Source organism: Trachurus trachurus (genome assembly GCF_905171665.1).
Source record: "Trachurus trachurus genome assembly, chromosome: 3".
NCBI classification, from domain to species: Eukaryota; Metazoa; Chordata; class Actinopteri; order Carangiformes; family Carangidae; genus Trachurus; species Trachurus trachurus.
Window position 1 is genome coordinate 7,310,221 of NC_139893.1, and position 21,514 is coordinate 7,331,734.

The following is a 21,514-nucleotide window of genomic DNA, read 5'->3' on the forward strand; positions in this document are numbered from 1 at the left end:
GGTGCACCCTCCATATGACCAGTGCGCTGTACTGCAGATCACAGAGTGAGCAGCAGAATAAACAGAACAGTGGAAACATCGACAACATCCTGTCACTTAGAGAAAATACTGGTAAAACTGAAGTCTAAAGTAAAAGTTTGACAATCTGTGTTTAATAAATGAATGAATGATGGCTGCTTTTTAATCAAATACAATGTTCAGTTTGTTTCTGCTAATTTATTTCTAATAAAATTTAGATTAATATATATAATAAAGTAATGGTGGGAATTATTAGTGTTTAGATTAATATTTTTATTTTAATGTTAGTGTAGCTGATTGACATGATCCTTCTTGTTGTTGTATTTTGATCTTTGCCCAGTAGTGCATTATTAAAGATATTTCTTGTTAAAGTAAGAGGCACCTCTGGTACTGAAGCACTCTCTCTTTAAATCTCACCAAGTGCACTTTGGGATAATTCAGTGGTATATATCTACACACATATATACACATGTAATCCTCACATGAAAATGGTTGTCTTAATGGAAATGTTTTTTGTAAATAAATTGCACCAAACGTCATCTAATAAAAGTTTCTATTTGTTATTCATTCTTGGACCACATGATGGCATCGTTGGTCTCACAGTACAGCAGTCATTATAGCGTCACTCTTTGCTGTTGGTGACAAATTTTCTTAAAATATTTTAAGTGCAATATGACTTTTATCTGACATTATATGACGATGAGATTGTTTTTCAATATTAGCTGGCTAGGATCCTACAGAGATGCAGCACATTATTAGCGGACAGACGGGAGTAAATACAGTTATTTAGATGTCAACAGATCATCAGTCAGATCAGCCACGGCCTGTGACGGAGCACAACACTGTTGTGTAATGCAACAACGTGTTGTTTTTTTGTAACGGCACAACAGTTCTGAGGAATTTAAATGGACTAAATGCTGGTTTTACTCTTGTTTAGTAAAGTCTGTGGTTGTGAAGCTGCAGCTGAGGAAGGAAAGTTAATCACAGCAGTTTTGTTGTTCATGTTGATCTGGTTATGCCTTAAAACACTTTTCAGCATGAAATGAATATAGTGATTAATTCTGCTGTTGTCATGATCTTGGTCTTATCTGATCCCTGAAACCACATAGTACTACTTTTTATTTCTTCTTTTTTGTTTCTGTCTGACTCCACTGCAGCTGACTGTGTCCGGTCTCACAAAGAGCATTTTGTCGTGGAATATTTCCATGGAAGGAATGTGTCTTAAATCTTAAGTGGTATTTCTTGTGAACACAATCCAGCTCTGTGCACTTTAAAGTCAATCTTTGCCTTAGTCGTTGCCTACGGACAAAAATATCTATTTAATTAACTGCTGGAGCGGTGCACTGTATGCCACGGGAACTTGTCCTCTTACATGTGCTTGTTGCTTATCAGTGGGTCTGTAAAACATTTTAATAACATTTTAAACACTAGCTGGGAGCTGGAGTATTTTCCATTTATGCATACACTCCCATTAAGAGACACTGAACTGGGCACTTTTTGAAAAACACGAGCTGACCCTTTTTTTAATAAAGCTCTTAGAAGTAAAGAGGAATCCATTTGCATGCACTGTAATAGCATACCGTACGTAAAAATGTCGTGCGTTAGCAGTGTGCACTGGAGTTTACAGGAAATAAGTGAAGCAAGGTTAAAGCGACAAAAGGGAAGAGAAAGTTCTGTCCTCTGGCCTTTCAATGGAGGAAGTGTCTTTCCTTTTTTTTTTTTTTTTAAATAGTTGATTCAGGCACTGACATCCAAAATGAAAGAGTCTGAGGTTATGAACAGAGGGAAATGTTGACTCTGAGTTATCAGTGGGTTGTTTGAATAAATACGGTTGCTTTGCATAAATATAGCCTGGCTGTGTGAGTAAACAGCACAGGAGCATTTCAAGCTAGTATTTCATCCACATGAGGAAGTTGTGTAACAATGCAAATCATTTACTTGCAACAGCTCTCTCTCTATCTCGTCGTCACTCTTCCGCCTGACATTTATGAAGTCTCTTTTTTTTATCATTGCCACCTTTCAACAGACGTGTGATAAGATCTGGGGTGAAGAAAAAAAGCTGCAAGAATGATGCTACAAAGATGTTATTTCATCACTGTGGCGGTGACAACTGTTTTTTCCTTCTTCTTCTTTACCTTAGAGAAATAATTTTATTGGCTCCTGGAGAGCTGAGCCCTCGGTGCATGGGGACAGTCGAACCCAGGGTCGTCCAGAGCTCTTGGCCTGATGGATGGAAATGTTTTCATGGTTTACAGTGACCTGGTCTTTGGGAAGGGAGAGTTCAGTTCCCCAGTGGCACAAGTAGAGACATTTTTCAGCTTCTGACATGCTCCATCTGTTTAGGATGACTCCTGTGACTCCAGTGGGCCTGACCCATTTAAACAGCACACGTACAGTAAAGCTGGAGGGTCAAACAGAATGCCAGGCGTACACATTACACAGTACAGACATTAGCTCTCCTAATGATTTAGATTGAGAGATTAACCAAACAGATCAAGTGCATGGTGTTTATAGAAAAGCAATGTTGAATATTCCCCTTGAGATATGAGCTTTTTCCCCCCACAGTGATTCAGGACATAGTGCAACATGAGCACCTTTAGAGATGGAAATCCATATTGCATCTATCTTAGAAATAAGCAAAAAATGCTCTGCAATGCCTTAATGGAAGGTCTCTTCGTACACTGTAGAAAACATGTGCACCACAAACAAGCAGGCAGCTGTTGAATAACGCTGATTTATGTGTTTGGCCATCTGCAAGGAGGCTGTTTTCATATCTGTGTAACTGGCAAGTGCAAATGGGAACAAGTAACCTTAAGACACATAATGGGACGGATTTGTCTCGAGCGTCACTGGGACGTCTTTCTAAGCGCTACCGTCGCTGTTTTTCTTGTTTAACACATAATTGCAGAACAGCCAAGTGGAAAACGTTGACCCTGGACTTTGTCAAACAATCTTTTTAAAGATCCTGGTTCCTTTGGGTATAGAAAAGCATTGAAAGATATTTTATTTATTTTTTTCTAGAGGGGAGAAATTTATACATTCCTTCAAACTGTTATTTATGGCACCATGCAGAACTGCTTTTACTTTTAGCCTCAGAGGTTTTTCATGTAAAACTCTCCCCACAAAGTTTCCGTAAGAGGTTCTCTGTTTCTGTCGACCACATATTTCATCATTAGTTAACAGTCCCCTGACTTCTGGCTCGGTCCTGGGACATCCTTTAAAGAGAGATCCCCTTTCAAGTCTGTTTATCTTTGCACAAAATAAACCATTTTATTTAAAATTCCTTTCATCCAAGGGTTCAAGAGAATGAAGCTTCCTTTCATTACTTTGCTTGCGTGATGATTATAAAGTATCTTTTGTGAGGAACCTGTGCAGAACATTGCGATCTCACAAGAGAGCATGATGACATCAGGAAATGGTTTTGAATGTGGCATCTCTGCCGTGTCTTAGTTGTCAATCATCGGTGACCACGGCTCTATGACCACACACTCGTCTGTCTATCTGGACGACACAGGAAGCAGCGAGGACGAGGAAGAAGTGGGAGTGTCTGTGCCGTGCAGATATCTGGCGAGTGTCCTTGTCCCCTCGCCGCCGTGACACTGTGCAGACCTTCGACCGACAGACGAGCTGGACAACCTGGAATCTGTTTTTACGACCCTCACTTCAGATGTAATCATGGCTGGATATCAGACCTAGGGCCATAACTCACGTACAGGGGCTAAACAAGGTGAACACTTCAGGACAACTTTTTTTTTTTTTCAGTTGCCCACAGAGACAAACTATTCCTCAACTGCTGTTTATACAGAGAGCCTGGCAAGTAGCATCACTGATGTGTAATAAAGATCTAACAAGAACCATCTAAGGCCATGCTAATGGGTCAGAGAGATGATGCCAGCACCACAGCAGGCACAGTGGCACATATTAGCAGCTTTAGCTCACTCAACAGGTGTATTGATCATTTTTATTTATAACGTGCCTTTACAAGTGCCCAAAGATACTTACAGTACATGAGCCAAATTATAATACAGAACAATGCACAATGTCAAAAAGAAATAGTGGTGGGTGCATGATGTCTGTCCGACTACCTATTTCCCCGACTTCCCATTTCTCCGACCATACATTTCTTTATTTTTGCATCCATTAGTCCGACCTCCCATTTCTCCGACTTAAGTAGCCCTAACCCTAAACCTAAACCTAAACCTAACCGTAACACTGTAGAATAACTCAGGTTAATGGAGCAGTCAGAGAAATGAGCGTACATAGCCTACTTTTGGGCGGTTGGACTGACATATGCTCCCCAAGGGTGGTGTGGAGTTATGATTTATGTTAAAGAAGGGATACAGTGTAAAACAAATGGATTTGCCCCTGCCATACCTTAGAATGTGTAGGCGCCAATATTGTTTCATCTGAATATTGTTATTGTTCTTACTCACCTGCCCAGGGACTATGGATGGAAAGTAGCTAGTAAATCCGGTACAAAGCATCTTCTCTCATCTCTAGACAGTTATTTTGTACATTGTCCCTGATGCAAATAATCGTATTAAACTAAAACTAAACTAGTGTAGAACATGTTTACCATATTAAACATGTTTACAGTGTTGCATTGTTTTAGTTGTTAGCACTGTTAGCAACTGAGGCAACAGGTATTTGGTTGTAAATCAAGGAATGTGAGGAGGACATGAATGTTGGTGCTGGAAATATCATAGATACCATTGCTGTTGAGATTTTTCACTGAAACATTTCAAGTATCCAACCCTGGCAATGGCACAGGAATCCATAGCCTAATTTGTTGTATTTCAGTCTGTGTCAGTTGGGGAAAGAGGAAGGCCTGTATGCTTTTTGTGTATTTCGAGGAACACCGTCACGCAACACTGACTGACAGTGACAGACAAACTCAAATCAAGATTTACATAGAAGCTAAAAATAAAACGCATCCCTCAGTGTCGGTTGCTAACAGGAAATACTGTTTTGTTGTTGCACAAAAGACAAAAACTGTGAAGTGTTTCAGGTTTCATGAAGTGGTGTAACAGCTTCAATTACAGTAACCTCCGTAAGACACACTTGCAGAGAATGATAAGATGTTTCCTCCACATCTTGCCCTTTCAGACAGCCCTGATGGGTGGTGGTGGTGGTGGTGGGGTGCGGGGGCAGAGGGGGGGCTGCACCTCTTGGGAAAGGAAGCCATGCTGCAGACACAGCAGGGGGAGGAGGATGCTCCCTCTCTTCCTCTCTGCTCCCTGCAGCTGATTGATGCTGGCAGCCTTTTACCTTTCAGTTTCCCGGCACAGTTGCACGACTCGGCTTTGTCACTGGGAGCCGCACCAGTCTCCGGTGTACCGCTGGGTGCTGAGAGCAGCTCAGCGGAGACTGGCAACATTTTGAACTCCCTGCACCTCCGCCTACTCCCCCACTCACCCCCCACCCCCGCACACACACCCCCCCGACCCAACAAAACTACACAGAGCAGACAGGGAGAGGGGAAAAAAAAAAAAAAGGTTTCTGGGCAGAGACACTGAGTTGAAGTCCTTGAAGGAGGCGGTGAACACGGCCGCTGGAGGATCACACACTTTCATGTCTCTCTGCAGCTGCTGGAGGATGAAGGAGGATAAATCCCAGGTGCAGCTGCAGTTTCCAAGGCATTGTATTTTTCTACGTGCAGTCGTGCACCTTTTATGTGTTTCAGAAGTTAATTTCGAAGATTATTTCACAACTACTTTATCCACTCAAACCTACTGGACTGTGTATAATTTCACGCAGCTGAAGTTTAACTCATATTTGTGAACTTATTTCACTTTTATTAAGGTCCTCTTTAAAGATTAATCCATTCACCTGAAACACAACATTGTGCTTCTTATACTTTTTAAGCAGAGATTGAATCATATTTGTCCTCTTCCATGCAGCTGGTGGAGATGGTCTTTGGTCTCTTCTCGATAGATTCAGTTTCAGATGTGCCAGTGTAACGGAGGGTCCGGGTGCACTCACTCACCCATAAAATTACATGCAAACCTGACTGCCAGGCAGTCACTGACCTCTTGGCAAAACAGTTTGAATCATTGCGGGAGACCAAGGTTTGAATCCCACCTGGGGCAGTCCGTACCGAAACACAACACAGAGGGCCAGACAACATCGGCTACACCAGTGTGATTTGACAGTGTTGGCTGTTTTATACCAGGAAGTTCCTTCAGTTAATTGATTAAGTATATTGTATTATGAAGGTTTAATGTGATGCATGTTGTCGTGCATGTGTTCAACAGCAGAAGAACCACAACTTGTTGATTTCAGGTTTGTATGTCTTCTCTTATTGCTGGGATTCACTCAGATGAATCAGGCTTATCTCAGGTGGTCCCTAGCATTAAAAAAAGTTATGCCTGGAATGTATTATTTCTTTCATTTCCTGTATCTTTTCCTTTTTCTGGGGGCAGTGATTGAATTTCATCCTCTGCTTGCACACAAACCCCCCACACACATACACGCCCATGCACAACAAAAAAAACATTGACCATAGAATGCAGTTCCTGCTAATCTATCACCTCTGGTAATTGAAGAGGAAATGAGGAAAATGTAGCTGTAATCTATTATAACAATAACAAAAGTGTCAGAGTGTAAAACTGAATGATGCTACTGAATAAAATATATCAGCATCACATTGTTATAGATTAGAGTGTCACAATTCAGGAGCACAAGCTTAGCTCTCAAATGATGGATTGTGAGTTTAAACAGTGTTTTAGTGGCTGTTGCTGCAGGGAAGGATTTGTGAAAGAGGATGTTTGTTTTTATGTGAAGTGCTGAAGAACTTTAAAGAAACTAAAGGGTCACTCATAAGTCTACTGATACCACATGCTACACAAATCAACACAGCAGCATTTCTTTTTTTAGTTTAACTAAATTCTGGGAACTGTTAATGATTCAAGGAATGTATGGATCCGTCACGGCTTCGCTGCTTGGTAACGCAAACGTTTTAAGAACTAATTATGGTCAGCAAATAGTAACAGTCTGCAGTGATGTATGCCTGTGTTGGTCTGTTGTAATATGTGTGTTTTACATTAGCAGTCAATGGCTACGCAGCCTCTCAGGGTTTAATCAAACAAGTGTTTGCCGAGATAATTCAAGATTAAAGAGCTATGGGGGAAAAAAGCTCAAGAAGAAGTCAGTGGGTGGACTTTGAGTTGAGGTTGTTTTGTCTGTTGTTGTTTTTGCTGTTTCCAAGGTACAAGAACAAAATGCAGAAAATTACTTTATGAAGGTGCTCAGTATCACCCTCATCCATGCACATGGATTTTTCCATATTTTCTTGATCAAATCAGTGTGTAACACAGACCATGTGCCGCTGTTTGCTGTTTGCACGGTCAAGAGTCAAGCTCAGCTTTGTTCTCAGGATATTTACAGACACTTAAATGAGCAGTTTGTCATTCTTGAGGGTTTCGGAGACACCAGGTTCCAGTCCTGCATTGAAAAGTTAAAAAAACAAAACAAGAAGCTTTTGCTGTATTCATAATATCATCAGTGAGGTTTACAGGGATAAGATTAACTCTCATCTGACAAAGCTAAAGTCCGGTCAGCCTGCCTTTCATTCCCAGTCTTTGTGCTGAGCTGAGTGAACCTGCAGCTGTTCGCTGTAACCCTAATGTCTGACACAAACACATGAAAGTGGAATCGGTCTTCTGAATCCACATTCACCAAAATGTCAAACTGTTCCTCGAAGGGAGACTTTTCATTGTTTTCAATGTTGCAGTTATAGCCTGAGGCAGTTTTACTACTCTGACATATAAATACAAATGTATCCACAGTGCAAAAGCAGACAGCTTTGGATTGAAATCCAGGGTTTTTAATCAATAAAGATTTACTGCTTGAGTAGATTTGAGGCGGATTGTGAAATATTGTGATGTTGGTTTGCTGGTTCTCTTTAATAACACGAGGTCCAGAACTGTAATGCCTGTAGTTTCAGCCTCTTGTTGAAAACCTCATGTGGGAAAACCATATCCTCACTTCTTTCTATGAATTTCAGTGGCTTTCGGTTCATTTTTTCTTGTTATTGTTTGTAGAAATTCTTAGCCAAGAGTTGTTTGCCAAAGGGGCTAAGCTGCATCTTTGCAATCACATTTTTCATTATGCTTCACAAGTAGTTGAGGAATCCTGCAGCACACAGCAGTGATAGATGCTAATGTAGCAGCCACTGCTGTCATCGCTCGCTGTGAAGACAACGTGGAAATGAACCAGGGGAAAGCATTCTTCCACTTAGCTCGTGGCCATTCTGCTTTATTCTCTGCACTCACACCTGAACTATACAAAGAGAGACACAGTTTGAATTAATTATTCATGTGTTGTTCTCTCTGTGAACAGTGTGATGTAGGCTATCTAGCCTATATCAGAGGAGTGGGAGATGGGAATAGAAAAAAAACAAAAGTAAACAGTGGGCCTGTTAAAGACATGCAGGTTAGGCCGAGCTGGAGGCAGACTGTGAGAGGAAAGTGTGAAAGATTTAGCGTGCAGAGGCTGATATGAAGAAAGCCAGCATGTCTGTGTTATCTCCAACTCTGCAAATGGGCTAATTTGGCTCTCTTTATCTGCCTCCCTCCTGCGCTCTGTGTGTTCCTGTGTGAATGTGTGTGTGTGCAAAATTTAGCATTCGGTTGACAGAGTTTTCTTGCCGGAGAAAAAAAAAGAAAAAGAAAGCATACATAGATTGAAATGTGTTTTGGAGGTGTTTTATCACCAAGGACATAATACACCACATGCATGCATAACAAGGTCTGTATTAGAAATAGCTGCCTGGCAGAGAATCGCATCATCACCTCACAGGGAACAAAAAAAAGAAAATGCACTGAGGTGTTTTATGCATGACCAATGTTTGTCCTCGTCATTTCACATGCTATATCAGTGTAATGTGATGGATGTGAAGGTACTAAAGGACATCTTTCCTACTCGGATCTAGTATTTTGATTCACCCATTTAGCTTTCTCATCATCATCCATGCAAACAAAGATATGATGATGAGGGACAAATGTGTCCGATTTCGCTGCGGCTCAGCTGCTGCGTGTTGGTCGAGGACAGCCAGTCCTACATCCTGTTTCTGAAGATCACACATAGAGGAAGAGTCACCGTGGATCCTTCCTCTTTCCTGTCCAGATGGCAGCATCAGCTGACAGCAGATACGAGGTCTCTTGTTTAAAACATGCTCATCTCATGAAGCTCTTTGCTAGCAGAAGAGTGTGTGGGAGGCTGGTTTGTGTGTGTGTGTGTGTGTGTGTATGTGCATGTGTTTTTTTTCTTGTTTTGCAAAAGGGGTTAGCACATATGTGCATGTGCATCTTTGTGTACATGTCTTTATGACTTTGTTGGCATGCAGGGACTTGAGGAGCAAATCCCACATTTATGATTCATATTGCTGTTTTGTTTTTTTGTTTTTTTCCTTCACACATTTGTATTCCAGCTCTCTATCTAACACAGCCCACACAGAGCCTTTTTTGTGTTAAAGCTGATCCTGGGATATCTTGGATTTGAGCCCCAGATCCCACAAGAGAAGAGACATTTGATTACTGTACTTGTCAGCCAAAGAGAAACCCCCTCCTCCTCTTTTGCATCCTGTCCAGGAGAGATAACAGAGCTCCTCTGTGCTGCAGACAAGGACACTCTGCTCTGCTCTGCCAGAGAGACGACAAACTTCTGCTTTTGGCCACAATACGTTGGCATTCACTGGAGTGTTTTCGCTTGAACTGGGCATCACAGTTTAGAGTGAATTACATAACTCAAATACATCAATATATGCTGAATCTCTGCGATGAGACATGAGAAATCAAATGTCCAAAGTATCTATTAGATTTGTGAGTTTAGTTTAAAAGTCTGAAATCTCTCTGAAAAATAATTTTGTGCAAAAAAAAGACACAGGTCTTAAATAATGACAGTGAACTCAAGAGGACAATGAGGTGGTTAGTGTTAAAATGTCACACTTTATTTGTTGTTATATTATATATAAAGAAAAAAAAACTATGACAACAGCTCATAGATGACACACAACAATGCAGCACAGTAACAACGTCCCAACGTGTACTCTTAAAAAGCAGTGACTCTGTGTTTGTGATCAATAAATTCAAATTCAACAACAAAAACAGAACAATTTACTGTCTCCCTTTTCCATCAGCTCCCAAAATTAAAACACTGGAAAAAGTTCAGAGGGGAATAAAGCAGGAGCTGCAGGACAGAACCAGACCCAACATTATGGGCTATTTACAGTGTGTGTATATGTGTGTGTGTCTGTGTCTGTGTGGTCAATGTGTTCAGAACAAAAATGTGACTCAGTGAGGATCAAAAGACACCATCTGCTAAAATTTCTGCCAGCCCGAGAGAGACCATCTATGTCATTTACCTCAGAACAAAGCAGTCTTTGTGGAAGCCATGGAGGTTGGGAGGCTCAGTCAGCCATGAAAACTACACACCCAGTGACATATCAGTAGTTTTTTTGTTTTAGCTCCTCACTATGTAATGTAATGGGGTAATTTGGAGAAAGTTCTCCTTGTGCAGATCAGTGGAGAGGAGGTGGCAGGAAGGCTGAGGTGTCTGCAGCCTGATCACACTGCAAAAACTCAAATATCTTACCAAGAATGTTTGTCTTATTTCTAGTCAAAATGTCATTTCTAGTCAAAACAAATCTCATTATACTTAAAATAAGACTCATTATATTAAAAAGTAGCTTGTTTTTAAGACATTTATAGCTTGTTTCAAACAAATTTTCACTTGAAATAAGTAGAAAAATCTGACAGTGGAGCAAGTTTTTCTTTCTTATTACAAGCACAAAAAAACTTCCTTTCACTGGCAGATTTTTCTGTTACTTTGAGTCTTGTTCTAAGTGGAAAGAGATTAGTTTGAATAGAAATCAGACATTTTGACAAGAAATAGATGAGACAAATATTCTTGGAAAGATTTTGAGTTTTTGCCGTGCATAAACAGAGGAAAGTGAAACTAAATGACACTGACACTTTATGATGTTAGTTCATGTATAAAAAAAAGAGAAAACAAAACTACTGATGGTTCTTCCCAGTGTTGATGGATGCAGCCTATTCTCTCCTGCAGCCCCATGCAGGCTTCAGTCCCCTTCACCGGCTGAACACGTACTCGGTGTAGCTGGTCCACAGTTTGTCCTCGCCCTGGTCGTTCCCCCCGTACGAGCAGGTGCCGGTGGAGTTGCAGGCCACCATGTGGAAGCCCACCTCGGCCAGCCGGTCAAACGCCTGCTCCAGAAAGTTATACTTGAGGTAATACCTGGAGGTGTATTTGTCAGGGGGTCGGTCCGGGTCCCGGCTCTCGTTCAGGGTCTCTCCGAACACCTCTTTGGCCAGAGAGATTTTGCTGCACACCGTTATTCTGGCCACCCTGCGGAACTTTGCGTCCGCCTGGATGTCCCTGCCGATGGTGTAGCTGCCTCTGTATCCGATGGTGATGTAGCCGGCGCAGCCCCCGGGAGAGCGCGCTGTCCGGTCCGAGGCGGAGGTGGAGGTGGAGGAGGAGGAGGTGGAGGTGGAGGTGGAGGTGACCGGGCTGGTGAGCGCTGCTGCTGCTGCTGCCTCCTCCGGATCCCCGCTGCTGTCCTCCGCGGAGGAGGAGCAGCTGTCCTTATTGCTGGCCGCTGTCAGGCGCCTGGAGAGCTCGGGCAGCTGGAAGAAGTCCGCCTCCTTCTGCAGCCGCCGCTTCTCCTTGAAGAACTCGGGCAGAAAAAGCTCCGAGTCCCGTAGATAATCCAAAATGTAGCGGAACAAGAAGCCGTCCCGGTCGAAGAAGAAGCGGCCCTTCCCGTCTTTTGGCAAGTCGCGCGGGGAACTCTGCGTAAACTTGGTCCACAGCAGAGACTTGGGCACCGCCGTGAGGGTCTCCAGCCGGGTCACGTACACCTGCCCACCCACGTTCAGCTCCACTATCTCCGGGAAAGTTGAACTTAAACTGTCGCTCTGTGCCATCTCTCCCCCTCTCTCTCTCCCTCTCTCTTTCTATTTCCCTCCTCTTCTTGTTAACTACAGTTGTGTTTTCTGCTGTTTCTGCCCTAACAAGGAAGGACAGTGGTGTAGTATCCTCACTGTTACAGAAATGTTTATATTGCCCTGGGTGAGTGGGAGGAGGAGGAAAAAGGACGGCCGAAAGAGACTTTAAGTGTTCAGTGGAAAGCTCCGAGAAAATAAAATGCTGCCTTCAAGGACTCCCTGTAAGCTGCAACTTCCTTAAAAAAAAAAAAAAAAGACTTAAATGTTTATTCAAGTATATTCAAGTGTTATATGAAATATAGATTTGTTCCTATCCCGAGTGCTACACATAAATAATACCAATAAGAATTTACCAAGTGGTCATCTCTGCTGACAGTCTTTTTCTCCTCTGAACACAGTTAGGCTATAAAGGGCTTGTAGCTTTAAGAGTTGTTTTATTGAGTGGTATTGCTAAAAAGAAAATTAAATCAATTCTTCTCCAACCCTAGCCAAAAGGGAAATAGCCTTTTCTAAATGACCATTTCTAAGTTTTCTATGTTGTCAGTGATTGACTCAAGCTATGGCCATTGTTGTGTTTACAAGGGAATTGTAAGGCAATTTGGCAAGGCAATTTTATTTGTATAGCCCGTTTTTACAAACAGTTTGTCTCAAAGGGCTTTACATGGCATCGTAACAACATCCTCTGTCCTTAGACCCTCACATCGACTGAGGAAAAACTCCATGGTGTAGCCTAATATACCCTTTATATTTGAGCACTGCATCTTCTCCGGGTCAGATTGTAGACTGTAGTGGTAGTGGCCATTGGAAAATGACAGACAGGCGGGTATTAAGCATGAGAAAGTTGTGACTCATCCAGATCTTGACTCGACTTACACATGTTTCCAGATTTTGTATTTGAGAGGGGTCATTAGGCTGCAGTGGAACGTATAGTTGTCTGTCATCAGCATAGAAATGGAACTTTATGCCGTACGTATTCAGCAATTATCCTACCCAGAGGGAGCATGTAGATACAGAACAACAGAGGGACCAGGACAGACCCCTGGGGCACACCAGAGATAACTGTAGAGCATTCGAACAAAGAGTTATTCAAACTAACGCATTTATATTTATATTGTATTTTGAAAAATAAAGGGGAGAGTGGAGACAGGTCGATAATCAGCAAGAACCAGTGGATTGCTGTTGGGTTTCTTGTAGTTTAATGATAGCAGATTTATAGGATAAGGGGACACACCTCTCAGAGATCAGTAGGAATCAGAGTTAATTAGTGCTGACGGTTCCCGATTAATAAATGAATGAACATAACATTTCTTCTTGACTGGTACAGTAGAGTAAACACCTGTTAATGCAAACACTAGGTAGCAATTAGTAAAACTTACATATATCTTCTGAGGAATAATGGTAACACATTCAATTAAAGCCACTTAAACAATGAAATCTGTATAATGTATTAGGCTGGGTCAAGTCAGACACTTACTTTTACTTTATTCTAATTTTTCATGACAGGAGCCAAAGACCTGGAAACATCATAGAGCTTTTTTGTGACCACATGTGGTAGGTTTTTACTGCCTTTAATTTAAGTATTGATTGATTGGTTGTTATCTTTAAGATATTTGTGCTTGCTGTATGTGACAGTACTGTAGCAAAGGTCAGTCATAACATATGTTAATGTAAATATTCTGTCTGGCTGCAGAAACGTTGATATATACAGCAACCAATGCACCATTCACTGACTTGAAGCAGACACACGCTGCTGTTATGTAGACAAAATTATTATGACAACCATAACGACACTCTCCATTCGTGTTTACATGAAGTCTGTTAAAACACATTATTACCTGTCACATAGTGGAGTGATTATTAAAAGCTGTAATACTTATGGCCAATTACCCATACTTTCAGTGCTGCAGGTGTTTTTGAGCTTCTGCTTTCAGAAAATCATTAATATATATATTTAAACATCTTCAGTAAATGACAACTATGGAAACTAAACTCCACCTGCAGGAAGATGTGTGTGATATGATCAAAAACTCCTGTACAGCTACTAAACAGACCTTTAGGTGAAATTTCTTGATGCATTATTCATGCACTGATATGTGCATAAGCTTCAAAGTGTTGCAGAAATGAGTGAGAGTGGCTCTTCTTGCAGAACCCACACAGTTAAGCTGCATTGTCAAAGTTCAGGGAGGTCAGGGGGAGTTTACATTATAGTTGTCATATTTGCCCTGGAGCATTGTTTTTCTACTTCCTTTGGGCCTCGCAGGAATGAAACTCATCCTCAGGCTTCCCGTGTTTCAGTTGAAGGATTTGAGCTCTTTATATGAGGTAAAGCTGCACCGTGTTTGACAAGAACAATCAAACTCTGAGGCTGAAAACATCACTTTGCCTTGGAGTCAGACCTGTGTTGCAAAGATGAAATGCAAGAACTGGAAATCCACCGGTGAAGCCTTGATTTTCCTGCACAAACTGAGAAACGAAGAGGCATCAGAAGTCTGCCTGGGGTCTTTGTGTGTACACCCCCGAACTGAACAAGAATAACAGGCAAAGTTCAGTATGCTGGGTGCACCGAGCGCCTCTGGTCTGTCTGATCTGCAGTGCCTCCAAAATCCCCTCGAAAAGAAGATGCACTCTTCTTCAACAAACCCCTGTACGTCTTAACCCGGGATTGATTTCATCTAAGCACCAGAGAGCTCTTTGATCCAGTCTGGAAGTGAAGTTGTAAGCTGCGCTCATATTTAAGTCCACTCACGACGTTATTATTGCACATAATCTCAACAGAGAACATAATTGGTCTTATCTCAGACGTGGTTTTTTGTTTGATTCACTCAGAGCACCCTCACAAGGCAGATTGCTGATTAAGACCCATCTGTATTATGGAAACAACTCTTGTCATAATATCACTTAGAAACAAACAAGGTTTGAGGGAACATGAGCATCACAGATACAGCTGGAGCCTGCAGAAATGGATCATTGACACAGGAAGTAATCAAGACCACTCAGAATTGTGTTGCAGCAAATTTTCTGTTGATACAGCTCCACAATAACATGTTGCAGAGACTTAGATTGATGGCAAGTGCTGATTCAAGGAAACAACACAAAACACAGTGGGAATGCTTGATTTTTGATGAAGCAGAAGGCCTAGAGTAATGTTGGTTAAATAATCTCTGAACTCAAATAAGATAAATGCTCAAACTATACAGGAAATAGACTTTTGAACCTCTTACTTTAATGTAAATATTGTATGGCAATAAAATAAATTGGACTGAACATGCTGAAAGGAAAACATTTCTCACTTTGGAGCTCAAACATAAATGTCATTCTGCAGATATTTCAGTTGCTGGATTAGAGTGACATCTAGTGGACAGTGCATGAGGAAGCAGGTTGTATATTTTGTGTTACAGGAAAGAACCCTCTTCTCTTTTTTCATTCATTTCTTTCCACATTTACTTTGTCTTTTCTTTATCTTCACTGTGTCAAATAGGAGCAGCATGTTTGTTCATTGAGGATTTGTGTTTTGTTCCCATCTTATCAACACTGAAAAATGTGTATCAGACACTTTGGTCGAGTCTCTCTCCTTCTCTCTGCCCTCGCTGTCTCATGTCTGTGTCATCGTAAGTAAAGGTTACCATTTCTCCTCACAGGCCGGTGGGAGATAATTGGATACAGGATGTTGTAAAGTTTAGTTCTCCAACATTTTTCTAGATAATATGACGGTTACCAGCAGCAGTGTGGCAGCTCATTTACTGATCATATTCTCCCTGTCGCCCTCTCTAATAGTAACCACATCCCACCAAAGACCCAGCTGATCATGTAGAATATTTATATTATACTTTATACATTTATTTCTTATTTCATGTGACTCCTATTGAGTGTTGTTGACTTCATAGGTTTTATCGTAATGTAACGTGGGGTTTAAATGTTTTGGTTGCTCAGGGACAGAGAAACGATAAGGATGTAATTGGTGAGTTTAAAGGTCCAGTGTGTAATAATTGGCAAGGTTTATTGGCAAAATCTGAATATACTGCCCATGAATATAAGTATTTAATAAAAAAATAAAGTTTGTTTAGTTTTCGCAGCCTTATAATTCTTCTTTTTTATATATACATGTAGCACGGGTCTTGCTTTAGAGTGTCGCCATCTTGCGCCGCCATGTTTGTATGGTTTTACACACTGGACCTTTAAGTTACAAAAGAATTATATGATATAATATTCAATATTATGTAAAACAAACAGACAGATCATTTAAGAAACAAACAACAAAAATCCCGTAGTGAATAATAGATAATCATGATGATAAATTAATAAATAGACTCCTTATTTTCTGCAGAAACGTCATAAATCCACTGAAAAACAAACATGGCTCAGAGCAGCAGTCATGTGAGCTCCTGATGTGACACCCAGCCAAATGCTGTCACTCTGCAGTGTACTGGAGTGTGACCCCTTCAACACTGTCTCTGTGCTCTCTACAGCAGCGAGGCCCTTCATACACATGTTGCCCCCTCCGACTCTAACCCTCACTCAGCTCCTCTCCAGTGATTCTCCCCCTGCTCCCGTCTGACACACAGACAGAGACGAGAGGAAGAAACCTTCTCTACTCATCTTTATTCATCGTCTTTTTTTCCTCCAAAACACACTTTGACCTATTGTGCTTGTTTTGTTCTTGGTTTGATTCTTGTCTTTGCTTTCGTCTGTGTTTTCCTTCCTCTACAGAAAACAAATAGTCATCCTATGCTACACAGTACACAAGTTATGTATGTGATTGGACAAATCAGGGAGCATGTAACTATTTCAACCACAAACTACAGTATCATAACTAAGCCAGTTAATACAGAGCTAAACTATGATAGCTGTTTTGTGTTAATTAGCTAGCCCCCTTTAGAGTAAATAAAAAAAAACAACAACCCTACAGGACCAGTGTGTAGGATGAAGAAGGATCTATTATATAATATTCAGTTGGTTTAAGTCTGAAAACTCACCACAAGATGCCACCAAATCCTTCACACTGGTCCTTTAAAGCATAACTTGATATCTGCTTGTGCTTTACTGCCCCCTCAGGCTGCAGGTTGTAAGTCAGTTTCACCTCTGACCACACTCTGGTGCACCGGTGCTCCTTCACACCTGTAGACACACTGATGTCATGGGATCCTGAACCCACCTGTGCAGCACTGTGACATAGTGAAGTGGAGTTAAATGCAGGTAATCAAAGACAGATTTCTTTAGGGGTGTTTGGTTTCTCGTTAAACTTGCAATAACTGATTTCATTGGCCACTTGGGGGCAATGGAAGCATGCGTTAAACATTATTTAGCAAAGTTACATGTTCACACACTCAAGTGTAGTCATTAGCAGCCATGTTTTTGGTCATATAATGAATTTAAGTGTAGTATTTTACTCTCTTTTGGTTTTGTCCTGCAGGAAATATCTGTGTCTTTAGCTGCTACATGCTCAACTCTTGGCTGAAACTCGCTAGCGGTGTCTGTCTGATGTTTCCTGCTTGTTCTGGTCAGCTGGCATGCAGCTAAGTGTGGTGGTGTTGTAGGCTATCATTACTCAAATGTATTTCACTTCATCCAATAGCAAGTGAATGCACCAGAGCTCAAGTGCATGATAGTACGGTACTTAGAACAATAGTGAATTCATCGTCCATCACACTGCTCACAATAACTTCCCTATTGTAAAGCAACTGGAAATGCATCCATCCCTTGTCAGTGAGTAAAGTCAGTGATAGCGCACGTGTCTTTGTGCATGTGCACGTGTTTACATAGTGTGTGTGTGTGTGTGTTCTCGTCACCTTCTCCCAGGGTGAAGTCTGCACCCTTGTGCTCCTCAATCAGCTCTAATGGATCCTCTGGCTCAGACTCAGCCAGGGGGACTGATTGTGATACTGAAGACACACACACACACACACACACACACACACACATGGACGCACACACTCACTCACTTACTCACGCACACACACACACACGCATAGAAGACAGGGCGGGGCTGGAGGCTCATGTGCGTCGTGACTCGTGATGAGCAAAGAGGTACGACGACCCTCCCAACATTTTCTCCCTGTCTTTGTCCTTTATTTCTTCTCTTATGCTTCACCATCACTGCTCATCAACGCTGCAGTCAATTGAATGCAACACTGAATTAAACTATAATCATAATATTTACAATTAAATTATGTAAAATTGGCAAAAATTTCTAATATTGTGTGACATTGAAAAGCTTTTCTTAATTCCTTACCCATATAAAATATTAAAACATTCATAAAAAAATCAAATTTACACAGTATATAAGAGTGTTTCCATTAGAAATATTGTATCTTTCCTTGTATCTTTGACTCACCCACCCCCCACATCCATCCTCACCAGGACCCCTGTGTGTGCATATGTGAATGTGAATTCCCATTGGTCCTATCCGCCTCCCTCCCTCAGCTCCTTCATACGGAGAGAGAACAGGTCCCCAGGGGCTAATGTGTGCTTTTGTATGTGTGTGAGGGTGGCCACTACATTATTCTCCCCACTGACTTTCTATGGCATGAAAAAAAAAAAGGCTGTCCATCCAGTCTGCCCCTTGCTTCCTTTCTTTAAAAAAGAGATGGGCTGAGGGGAACATGTTGTAAAGCAGAGCAGGCCTCGTATGAATAAAGACACACACGTCAGAATATAGAAATATTAAGCTGGAGCTGTTGCATTTGTCTCAGTTTTCAGACTTTTAACATGAAATGTTTTACTCCTAAATGTGCCCTTTATAGGAGATGATGTGAAAACATCAGTAATAAAGTAGGAAATTCATCAGACAGTTAGTTCATCAGAAATTATTAAAACAAACGCCAACAAATGGACATTGAAATCAAGTAATTTCATGTTTTTCAGCTGATTTTTTTTCTTTTTGCATAAATCAACATTGTGAAAACCTAAACTTTCATTTAATGATATTAATAAATGCTGTTATACAGTAAATATGGATATACTGTAGCCGTGTAAAATAAAATGATGGCTGTTATTTGGCCTGCATCAGTTCAATTTTTAATTTCTGTGTAAATGACAAAGTTTATAACAGTCAAGATGCTGCACCATGATGACAGAAACCAAAAGAAAATGAATTGTGTTTCCTTTATTTTGCTGGTGGGTCTGTCACCAGACTAATGTGGAGAAACTTATGCTGCATTTATTGAGTGAACTGGACTGACCTTATCTGTGATCTAAACACAGCATCTTGTGTTTTAAAGTAAGTAGTAAAGCTTTTAGTGAGTGGAATCATAAAGCGAAACTCAAACTCAAGCAGAAATACTGAAATATACTGTATCTTTTTATAACATGGGGAAAAAAACTAAATTAAATAAATGAATAAAAATAACTAAACACATTGTGATGCGCTATTGCTTGTGCACTTGAACCCCACATGCCAGAGCTTTGTTTGTTTCTCTCATTCTGTGCAGTGTGCCACCAACTCTCCATACATCCAAAGGAACAATTGAATTCTCATTGATCCTCTGTGGCTGTGTGTGACGGACCTCCACCACATCCAGAATCTGGTCTGTTCTTAGTAACAGTTTGACTCACAGCTCTAATTCCTCGTCACTGAAGCTGATTCATGGCTCCGACTTATTAAGAACTGTTGCGTTTGCTGATTTCAGCACAGTGGCCTCATCATCGCTGCAGTGAGTGGTGGAGGCCCAGACAGTCCAGGTCTACCTGCAGCCGGCCCGAGTGCAACAAAGCTGCTTCTATAATTAGGTTCTCGTGCATGATTTGATTAGAGCAGCTGCTACATTCATTTTGCTAAAGATGCTCCGACCTCAGCTGCATTTGGGAGGGGGGAGGAGGGGGCGTAATGGAGGAGATGAAGAGATACAATAAGACGTGACATCATCATATGGTGTTTGTTTGTGTGTTTGTGCATGAGCTGTGTGTCTGTAGACATTCACACTGATACAGTATAGCACACACACATACACATACACATACTTTCACACATTTCCTCCTCAAACCTGTATCACTTCTTTTTGTTCTCCCCTTCTCCGTCCCTCTCCCTGTTTCCAACTTTCAATTAGCCGTCTTTCTATTAAATTACAGAGGTCATTACTTAGGAAGGACATAAATAGTGGCCTGCCGACATGATGGTGGTGCCACAGCCTCAGATGAGATACGATGTGTCTTTGTGTCACGATGTCTGGAGAACGGACTGATCCAAAAACCACATCTGATCCATCATGATCTGATCCACTACATCATGTCGAATCATAAAGTTAGAAACATTAAAGCCTTGGTCCTCTTGAAAAAATATGTTTGCATATTGTTTCTATTGCTCTTGTGGTCAATTATATAACAGCACAAGTGTAATGTGGAAAGTGGAAGCCTCCAACACACACATAAACTCAAAATGGACCTTTTAGCCAAGTAGGTGTCTTGTAGTTAAACTTTTAAAATGAAATATAGGCCTACTGTTATTCTCAAGACAGAAGGAGAAGATGTAAGTGTTCTTCTTCATATCTTAAAACAAGTTTCACAAGAAAATGGCTTTCTTTATACAAAAAATGAAATAGAACCGGCCTGTTGTTTCAACTGACACAATGTTAACAGGACAAAGTGTCAGTGTCAAACTGAGATGTAAACAAGGGTTTTTCAGATCAGCTGTTGTTAATGCGTTGCTCTGGTGATTTTGTATTGAACTTTCACACAGTTGAACGAGAGAGATTGTTTTAAAGAGTGGGCAAAAAAATTAAACAAATATTGAGAGTGTTATAAGAGGTTTTTTTGTGTGTGTATTTTGTGTTGCAAACAATGACTTGATATTACTAAACATGTAACAGGGGTTCTCATTTATCCACTTTCTCTACAATAATGTTGCTCGGTATATTTCTTCTACTATAAATGTATCTAAGTGTTAAACTTTTGTTGAGACATAAAGTTGTTGACATTTCTTAGTACATTTTCCTGCTATTTTACATCTGTCCAACGATGTTCTTAAATTTGTACTATATTTGTTATATTAGTTGAATTGAGATTTCGAAAAATATTATTAATTTGTGTCAATTTGGATCTGATCATATATTACAATTAAATAAAGAGTAAAACAATACAACCATAAATAAATAGATAGATAAATACACGTCATTCCATATCACAAAGCATTTCCAGCAACAGTCTAATGCCGGAGAGTCACCTTGTCCCAAGTCTTTTCTCTTAAGTTATCCCTGACTGCAGCACATTAGATGTCTATCTGAATGCACCGTCTCCTCTCTGTAATCTCATCTCCTCATGTCCGCATTGAGGGAAAGTGCTCTAGTGGGACTTAGATTCCCAGAATTCCCTTTTTTATCTGTTAAGGCTGGTGAAAGAAAAATAAGTCCAGGAAGAAATTAGAGCAGACAGCCATCACAGATAAAAATGTAGTGAGGGAAAATTGGTTTAATTTCACCTTTTTAAACATGCTGTCTGTCCATGGGCCAGAGCTCAACGTCGGCTAATTCCCCTTTTGGGATCTAATTAGGTTCTTACAGGCCGAGACGGAAAGTAAGAATACAGGTTGGGAGAGC

General features: G+C 40.9%; 1 protein-coding gene across 1 annotated transcript; it reads right to left on the bottom strand.

Annotated features, from left to right (window-relative positions):
- Positions 1 to 9,960: 9,960 nt before the first annotated feature.
- Positions 9,961 to 12,055, bottom strand: LOC311003762 (BTB/POZ domain-containing protein KCTD12-like). Its single transcript, XM_083995598.1, has one exon. The coding sequence runs from the start codon at positions 11,964 to 11,966 to the stop codon at positions 11,109 to 11,111; it is 858 nt and encodes a 285-aa protein (XP_083851724.1). The 5' UTR covers positions 11,967 to 12,055; the 3' UTR covers positions 9,961 to 11,108.
- Positions 12,056 to 21,514: the final 9,459 nt, after the last annotated feature.